The following is a 9153-nucleotide window of genomic DNA, read 5'->3' on the forward strand; positions in this document are numbered from 1 at the left end:
GTACCAATCTGCAGCACGGGGTTTTCCACATCGGTCCTCACTGTCACACTCTTGACCCGAAGGGCGGGATGAGGAGGTGCTGGCAGCATTTTGATTTCTAATGGCCAGAACGCTGGAAATTTCTAGCGGGAGGATGGTCCAAGGTGTAAGAGTGAGCTGTCGGGGCTGTGGTGGAGATGCTATGTCCTGGCAGGGCACCTGAATACCCGCCGGCAGCAGCGGCACACGTGGATGACGATGAAGATGATGCTGATGAGGACATAGCTCATGCCGATGGCCTTGGCGGCATAGATCGTCTCAGGATCGTTGAACGTCCGCCTGTGCCGGTGCTGGTACATCACGCTGAGACGGAAGCCGGCCACCATCTTGCCCTCCCGCCAGCAGAAGTAGGTGCCTCCATCGCTGACCTGGACCCACTGGATGTGCAGGTGGTTTCCGTGGTCAATGAAGACCCGCATGCTCTTGTTGACACCTACAAGGTAGCGAGAGCGGTAGAGCCGGACGGAGTCCTTGTCCCAGGCCACGGCATGCTCAGGCCGGGCTCCTGGGCACGCGATGATCAGACCACTTCCAACAGGCTGCTTGTGAAACTGCGTGGGGACACGGGGCAGCCAGGGCTTCTCGCCCAGCTTGGAAATGACATTGGAGATGGCCTGCACACCTTCTTCGGGGACCTCCTCCTTCGGGCAAGGGGTCAGGCAGCTTCGGATGGCCACCTCGGGTCTCCGGAGGCGGCCGGGATGCTGGAAATGTGCCGGGACAGCCCTTGAGCCGCAGGACGTGACGTTGGCCATGGCGGCACGATAGCGAGGGTGCAGCTGGGCACTCTGCACATAGCAGAGCCCGATCCGCCGCTGCTCGCCTCTTACCCCACAGCGGTCGCATCTGGTCCAGTCCCAGAAAGCGGTGAAGAGGCTGAAGAGCTTCTCTGTGTAGTCATCCTGGACATGCTGGCCTCTGTCCACAAAAGCCACCGTCATGTGCTTGGTGGGCTGCACGTCCACATCGTAGCCATAGAAGAATTCTCCTTTCTTAGTGCCACACAGGTAGTGTCCCGAGTCCGTCACCTGGGCTCGGAAGACGATGAGACTGAACATCCGGATACTGAAACGCTTCAGCACGTCACTGCCCGCGTGGATATGGCCCGAGTCGACAACCACAGTGCCGGCAAAGTCCGTCAGGACTGTGGTTTTGTGGCTGCCCACATTCTTCTGGAAGTACCAGATGACAGAAGAGACCTCTTCGGGCTTGCAATTGCAGGGGAGCTCGAAGGTCATGTCAGCCAAGTAAGCGGCGTTGTCGAACATCAGGAAAGCGGGACAAGCCATCCGCTTGAACACATCTCCTTTCTCTTCAATTGCAAAAGCGTGGAGAACATCTACCAGGCAGAGGAGAACGGCAGCTGCTGGCAGCCTCATCACCATCGCGCTAGGCAGTCTCTGCAGTCAGCAGAACCAACCCAGCCACCGCGTCCTCAGCGGGGACGGCAGGAACCCGCGCGTGGGGTTAGGAATGCCAGCATGGGGCAGGGATGGTGCACACACCAGCTCGCTTGCCAAAGATGGGGTTTGCAAACGACCCCCCGCCTGCAGTGCACATGGCTGACAGCAGGGATCAAACAGTGGCTGAAATATCACATCTCAGCCAAGTATCTGCTGGGAAGCACTCCGTCCCGCCCCGGCGCAGGCTGTCCCCTGGGACACGGACTCTAGAACCTCTCCTCTCTCCCAGCCACTCTAGAGTGTTGCCCGTGCCCTGGACAACGCGCGGGCAGGTCGTTCAAGCAGTACAGCCGCAGAGGGAAGATGCAGTGATGGGAATCGTGGTGGGAACAAGGGAACTGCCAACATCTTCTTGAAAGACTCGTGCAGTAAATGTTAAGGATTGCTCTGATCCCTCTGAGAGCAATGAACCCAGAGAATACCCTCCTCTGACGGCAGCTGACCTCCGTAGTCCAGAACAAGAGGTTTCAAACATGGTATTTAGACTTCTGCATCCTCCCTGTTGGCTTTCCAAGGATTTGTGTGCTGAAGCCACTCCGCACAGGTAATGTTTGAGACTCCTCCTCTCTGAGTGATTGAGTGAGGCTTTTCATTCACATCACCCTTGCCTGGGCTGATGCTGGAACCAGCCCTGGAGGCCTTAAATGCATCTTTCCTACAGTGAAGGTGAGCTATTTGCTCCCCACTGACTCTGGCCGGACCTTCAGCTCAGCTTTTGGCACTTCTTGAGCAGGCGCTCAGACCAGACCATGAACTGACAGATTGGGAAACTGATCCCAGCTGGTCTAACAGCCCGTCCTCCCATAAACGTTCATACAGCCTCTCCTGTACTTCATTTCTCCTGAGTCTTCTCACCAAAACACGGGGATTTTGCCTTTCCCCAAGTGATGGGGATGCAGCAGGCTGCTCCCATCCTTGACATAGGATGTGAGTGCAAGCCCTGAGCCTCTGGACAGTGCTGAAAGCACTGTGCCTGTTCCCACCAGAGCTATAACTGTCGTGCTGGGGCTGTTCCTGTATCAACCTCCTCCATCCTGACCTTGGGAAACTCCAGGATCTTCGTTGTTTTGTTTAAGACTTCAGCTCTCGGCTTTCTGCTAGTCCTCAGGTTTGCAAGTGTTATGCAAAGGCAAGAGGAATGGCACCCACAACAGATTGCAGGGACACAGGTGTCCCCAAGATAGATGCCACAAAGCCCAACATTCAAGTGCCAGACCTCAGAGCATAACCAATTAGGTGCCCAGCGGTTTCTACAGAGAAGGTGGGAGAGGGATGGTTGTAGTCTGCCAGGGTGACTCTACCTTTTGCTCCTCTAGCTGGGTTTTGCAACAAAACGGACCTGACAGTTGTTTTTGAACTGAATTCAAGGGACTCTAAGCACTGTAACATACACTGGGCTCCTCAGCACACTTGGGAGAAGCTTGAGGATCCTCCCAGACCAAAACTGCAAGAGAGCTTGGTGGGTAGGTGCTGAGCTGTGCCGTATGAAAGCCTCTCTGATCGGCAGCCGAAACAGAAGTGCGACTCAATTTAGACACAGTATTAGGCAGTCCTGGAGAGTCTCTTTGTCAGACTGATGCCTGTCAGTTCCTTCTAAATTTCAATTTATGTGGAATTTCAGCAAATCAGATAGTGTCTGAGATCACAGGACCATGAGGTGGCAGGATCTCAGAGGTTTACCCCATGCCCTGCTGGTTGGGGTGGAATAACAATAAAATAGCTGGTTGGGTAGTCCCAGATATACCACCTTGCACAGCATTTCCACCTCCATCAGCCCATTCTAACTTCAGTGGCTGCACAGTTAAACACAAAGTGTCATTGATTACATTTCTTAAATCCCCTGAGTGACAATGGACAGAGATGAAAAAGGGAAGGGACTATTTGGGTTTTGGTTTCTCCTTCAAAAATACTAGCCTAGTTTTTCTTTGTTCTCCTCATCTAAGAGACTCTCACAGAGCCATTCTGTGATGACACCCTGCCCCAGAGATCACAACACAGTCCTCTCGGTAACTAACCTTTATTTGTGCAGAATTATTGCTCTGGGTGGCTCCCAGCTACAGAGAAATGTACAGCAACGCTCCAGAAGTACCCGATGTAGCCGTCTTGCACAGTGATGCCAAAGTCAAGCTTTGAGCCTCTTTTGCACTCTGTTTCTGCACGACCCTGGTGCTTCTGCTCCTTCAGTTGACCTGGTAACATTTCATCAGCTCCACCACTATCCTTTCCTCCTCGGCTTCCTTTTGCAGGCTGGAGTCCATGACGCGGGCTTCCCTCTCTGCTTCGCAGCCGGCTGGGCTGCTGGGATGGCCAGTGGTCCAATAATCCCTGCTCATGCTCCGCAGCTTCCTAAACAAATCCCTGCTGCTCTCCTTCTCTGGCTCACTCAGAAGATCCATGTTTAACCCAAAGCGCTTGGTGCCCGAAAGGCTCTGTAAGATCTGAAGGATGGCATCTCTGTCTTCATGACAGACGTTCTCTGCCAGCACTGTAAGGAATTCACCCAGGAGGCCAAAGCCCAAGTCAGCCTGAAAGATTCCGCCCAAGGCCTTCCCTCCGAGTTCAAGCAAAAGCTGGTATTTTTCTTTTCTGCTTTTTAAGCATCTGCGCCAATCTCTGTAAAATTCGGCAGAGGTTCTGGGCAGTTGATCCAGTTCCTGAAGGAAAAAATAGTTACCAGTTCCTTTTGTTTTGTTCCCACTTGAAGATTTTTATCCCCCCCCATCCCCATCCCTGATCAACCTGTGGATGGCTGAGATGTTTTTAATACAGGCTTTGATAGCATGAAGGGCTGCATAAAGCTTGTGAGGCGGCAAAACATAAAGACAAAGAAGTATCAGGTTCCTCAAGCCACATAGAAACTAGAGAACTTCAGGGGAAAATAATGGAAGAATGGACGAGACATGAAGCCCAGCATGGATGAACACAGTCCAGTAGTGGAGTAACCCCAACCCTAACCAGAACCAGACACGCTTCCCAGTCTGGATCCACCATCACTGCTTGGGAAGGGATCTCCTGGAGACCGGGGTAGCTCAGTGAAAACCTCTGCTCCATCTCAAGCCCCGTGAGGCAAATCAAAGGGGTGAGGAGATAAAAGATATGAGATGTAAAATATATCACCAGAAAATCGTATCATCAGAAAATATGCAGATGGCCCTTAACACATCGTCTCGTAACATACTGCATTTGTACGGTCTGTGGCAGAGAGCTTGCACTAAAAGAGAGAGCCAAGCTCCATGTGGCATCTCCAGATAAAAGGAAATCCTGGTTTATACAATATGTAATTGAACTGCTGAACTCATCACCGCTAACTTAACTGACGCACAGACTGAAGGAGGATTAAAATGTTTAGGCTTTTATACAGATAGCAAGAACAAGGCACAGCAACATCAGGCTGTGTCTAAACACAAAATGGAGAAGCCCCGGAGACCAGAGCCCAAGCGCTAATGGGATTAGGAACAGAATTTGTTCTGGGGAGATCATTGCTCAGTCCAAGCAAATACAAAGCTGCCTAGAAGAGTTGCAAAAGGATCTCATAATAAACAGGCAAGTGACATTCAGTGTCAAAAAATCCATGCGAAACATCTATGGGAAACATCCTTGGCTACACGTCCAGTGACCAGGACCCTTCAGCGTGGGCAGAGTCCACCGGAGGGGGCAGGACAGATGTCACTCAAATCACAAATGACCTGGATAGAAAATGTTTAGTCACTCGTTCCCACAACTGAAGAACTAAGGAGCATCCAGTGAATTCATCAGGCAGCAGGTTTAAAACAAAATAGCACTTTTCTATATCATGCATAATTAAACCGTGGGGTGAAAAAGAACTGGCTACGTTCCCAGAAGATCTGCGGTCTGTGGCTATTAAACGTGATGATCCAGATGCACAACCCTGGCTCTCCGTCTCTAAACTGCGGTCAAGGGAGGGCACTCTTCCCCAAGAATCTGTTACTGTCCACCATCAGAGGCAGGGCATTGGGACCTCTGGTCTGATGCTGTGCAGCTGGACTTAGATTCCCACAGGGTTGAAGCAGACTCTTCTCGAAGCAGCTGGTGAAAGCTCTACCAGACACAAAGTAGGGGCCAAGACTGAACACTGTGGTTATCTAAACACCAATGTTCCTGAGGACTTTGAGGGCTTGCTCACGTGTAGAGATATTTCTGAATAACTCTTGCATTTTAAAATAATACCCAAATTATTCTGGAGTAATTTTTAGATGTGGACAAAGTCCCGGAAAGCATCTCCCTCACCTGGGGTATTTCCACGTCGCTGGCTTGCGGGGCCTTGGCGTGGGCTGCACAGGGATTCCACAGCACGTTCCTCCTCTTACCCATCTTGTCCTTTTTCTCTAGGGGCTTCAGGTGTGATGCCAGCACGATGTTCCTGCAGGCAACAAGAAGGGGATGCGATACGTAGCAAGATCAAATACTTTGAGGCTTCAAGCTTCTTCTCTGAGGCAATTTCTGAGTTTGGGTCATATGTATCATCCAGAAGGACCTGGACAGGCTAGAGGAGTGGGCCCATGTGAACCTCATGAGGTTCAACAAGGCCAAGTGCAAGGTCCTGCACCTGGCAACCCCCGGTATCAATACAGGCTGGGGGATGAAGGGATTGAGAGCAGCCCTGCCGAGAAGGACTTGGGGGTACTGGGGGATGAAAAGCTGGACATGAGCCAGCAATGTGCACTCGCAGCCCAGAAGGCCAATCGTATCCTGGGCTGCATCCAAAGCAGCGTGGCCAGCAGGTCGAGGGAGGGGATTCTGCCCCTCTACTCAGCTCTGGTGAGACCCCCCTGGAGCACTGCCTCCAGCTCTGGAGCCCTCAGCATAAGAAAGACACGGATCTGTTGGAGCGGGTCCAGAGGAGGGTCACAAAAATGATCAGGGGGCTGGAACAGCTCTGCTATGGAGAAAGGCTGAGAGAGTTGGGGTTGTTCAGCCTGGAGAAGAGAAGGCTCCGGGGAGACCTTATTGCAGCCTGTCAGTACTTAAAGGGGGCTTACAAGAAAGATGGAGAGAGACTTTTTAGCAGGGCCTGTAGTGACAGGACAAGGGGCAATGGCTTTAGATCGGGGCAGGTTTAGATTGGACGTGAGGAAGAAATTTTTTACCATGAGGGTGATGAGGCACTGGAACAGGTTGCCCAGGGAAGCTGTGGATGCCCCATCCCTGGAAGTGTTCAAGGTCAGGCTGGACGGGGCTCTGAGCAACCTGGTCTAGTGACAGATGTCCCTGCCCACGGCAGGGGGTTGGACTGGATGATCTTTCAAGGTCCCTTCCAAACCAAACCATCCTGTGATTCTATCACACAAGATCAGGATTCAAATGAGATCATGAAGCATCAGAGGGGGGTCAGAGGAAAAGGGAAGATATTGCATGGGGCACTTGGCAGGCACATCCTCCTCAGGCACTCAGTGCTAATCCAATCGTCAGGACCAACAAGGCAGGAATTTCCCCATAGGCTGCACCGCTACCGAGCACCGTGGTTCCTCCGCAGCACGGGCAATGGCTTGCTCCCCAGGAGTTGGGCATTTCCACCCAACGGCTCCTCCAGAGCCAGGGCCCGAGGAATTGGCACAACTGTTTCCTCCTACCTTTTTCTTACTATATGCTGAAGTTTCTATGGCTTTGGGACTTCCAGAGGAAAGACCCTAAATTCTTACAGGGCCTCAGGACTGTTTCATAGCTTGCAGCACGCTGGGCAGGTACATTTTTGTGGATTCATTTGAATTCAGCATCTTATTACACTGACATCTGTGACTAACTACAGCAGCCCGGACTCAGTGGCTCACGTGGTTCCTCTCATCCCGTGGGATGAATCCCTGCAGTCAGTCCTCCCAAGAACGGGCAGGAGATCTTTGAAGGGGTCCAGGTCTCTGCTCCTATGCTAGCGTGGGCTACGCGAGTGAAGACGCTGCACTCACAGTGAGAAGCTGCTCCGTTACCTCCCTCAGATTACTTCTACCGTTACCAATACACTGATGAAACAGCTTAAAATCACTCAGGAATCCTTTTATAGGGACTGGCAAGAAGGTTGGGGGAGAAAACGCCATTTTAAAGTGTTTTCCTGCCTTTCAGGGATCAGACGGCACGACTGAATGCAGGCGGAGATGAAGCCGTGAATGGATTTTGATCCATCCAGTCCCGTATAAGTCTACCAAGGGGTGATCAAAGTCCTGGATCCACCTATAGATCAGTCTGTGGATGTCAAGGGACAGGGACTTCCCCAGATGGATCTATAGGTGGATCCAGGACTTCAGCGGGCATTGGGAGTGCCCTGCACTGCCTCTGCGGAGCATCCCTGCCGTCCCCAGGCCACAAACCTGCTCCCAAACCATGTTGGGCAAAGCGGTGGCGGGTTTGGGAGCACGAACACGCTGGGTGGGGTGCATGGGGACATGCACCACCCTCTTCTTCTGCACCACCACCACAGCTGGGGTGTGCGGGGAGGAAAGGGAGGGCAGGGTAGGCTGGCAGGGCTTGGATGGTGGGTGCTGCGCCGGGAACAGGGCGAGAGGACAGCATGCTGGAAGGAGGGGACAGTGAGCCATTCCACTGCTGGTCTACAGCTTGGCCTCCATAGGGACCTGCCCTGGAGCTGGCCGTTCCCGGCTGGAACACCTTACCCCACACACGTCAACCTTTTTTGGGGGGTAAATCTTAAACAAGGCTGAGTTTCTGTCCCACTGGGGCTCTGTGCCATGGGGCCGTGGCCTTTTTGGGAACCCTGAAGCTGGGTTTGCTGCCCTGTCAAGCCGTGCTCAGGGTCACTTGGAGCAGAGAGCACAGACGATCGGTGCAACCCCCTCTCAAAGCGAGGTTTGAGCTCAAAACCTGCTGGGTGACCTTGTTTCCTAAGAGCTCCCAAAACTGAAGCTCTAAAAGAGCTCAAAAAACACCCGTGAGGTTGGGTCGGCCCTGTGGCAGGAGCACCCGGCACCGAGCAAAGCTTCGGTGATGGCGTTGACAAAGCCCTTTGGGGTAGGGAAGCACCCAAAACTGCCCCCCTGCCCCGGGCATCCCCCGTCGGACCTGAACTCCTCGTAGGAGGGGACGCGCTGGCGCACGGCCCGCAGCTTGGCGTCGTTCTCCCTCTCCCGCCTCTCGTCGGCCGCCACCGCCGCCCGCAGCTCCCGCTCCAGCGCCACGGGGTCGAGGGCTCCGTCCGCCTCCATCCCGGCCCTGCCACCCACCGGGAGCACGGGCAGGCGGGGCTGGGGGACCCCCCGGCAGGGACCTGAGGCCTGTGGGGACGGGGCCGCCCCTGGGTGCACGGGGACCCCACTCCTGTCACGACAGTCCTACCAGGGCTGGCTTCAGGTACCCCGCTCCTATTGTGATAGTCCTACCAGGCCGCACACACCACTAGCCCCAGGGGCCCTCACTCGTGTCGCGACAGCCCTGTCAGGCTGTGCACATGGATGGCAACCGGGAACCCCACTACTATTGCGACAGCCCCGCCGGGCCCCGACACACCTCCGGTCGCGGGGACCCTCACTCTGTCGCGACAGCCCCGCCAGGCCACACCCACCGCCGGCCCCCGGGGCCCCTCACTCTATCGCGACAGCCCCGCCGCCCCCGGCCGAGCTCCCGCCGCCGCCGCGCGCGGGCGCCCCTCCCGTCGCCATAGCGACAGGGCAGCGCGGCGCGAGGC

General features: G+C 54.2%; 2 protein-coding genes across 3 annotated transcripts; both read right to left on the bottom strand.

Moving 5' to 3' along the window:
- Window positions 1-179: 179 nt before the first annotated feature.
- On the bottom strand, window positions 180-1424 carry FAM187A (family with sequence similarity 187 member A). Its single transcript, XM_076356490.1, has one exon. It carries the CDS (start codon window positions 1422-1424, stop codon window positions 180-182), a length of 1245 nt encoding a protein of 414 aa, XP_076212605.1.
- A 2079-nt stretch (window positions 1425-3503) lies between these two features.
- On the bottom strand, window positions 3504-8993 carry DNAAF19 (dynein axonemal assembly factor 19). 2 transcript variants are annotated; one of them, XM_076356712.1, is made up of 3 exons: window positions 8532-8993; window positions 5751-5883; window positions 3504-4156 (listed from the first exon to the last, which is right to left on the bottom strand). In XM_076356712.1, the coding sequence occupies exons 1-3, from the start codon at window positions 8672-8674 to the stop codon at window positions 3683-3685; spliced, it is 750 nt and encodes a 249-aa protein (XP_076212827.1). In that variant the 5' UTR covers window positions 8675-8993; the 3' UTR covers window positions 3504-3682. The 2 variants fall into 2 exon arrangements, with proteins under 2 accessions (XP_076212827.1, XP_076212828.1); XM_076356713.1 differs by lacking the exon at window positions 8532-8993 and adding an exon at window positions 6611-6710.
- Window positions 8994-9153: the final 160 nt, after the last annotated feature.

Source organism: Aptenodytes patagonicus, chromosome 20, assembly GCF_965638725.1.
Source record: "Aptenodytes patagonicus chromosome 20, bAptPat1.pri.cur, whole genome shotgun sequence".
Lineage (NCBI taxonomy): Eukaryota > Metazoa > Chordata > Aves > Sphenisciformes > Spheniscidae > Aptenodytes > Aptenodytes patagonicus.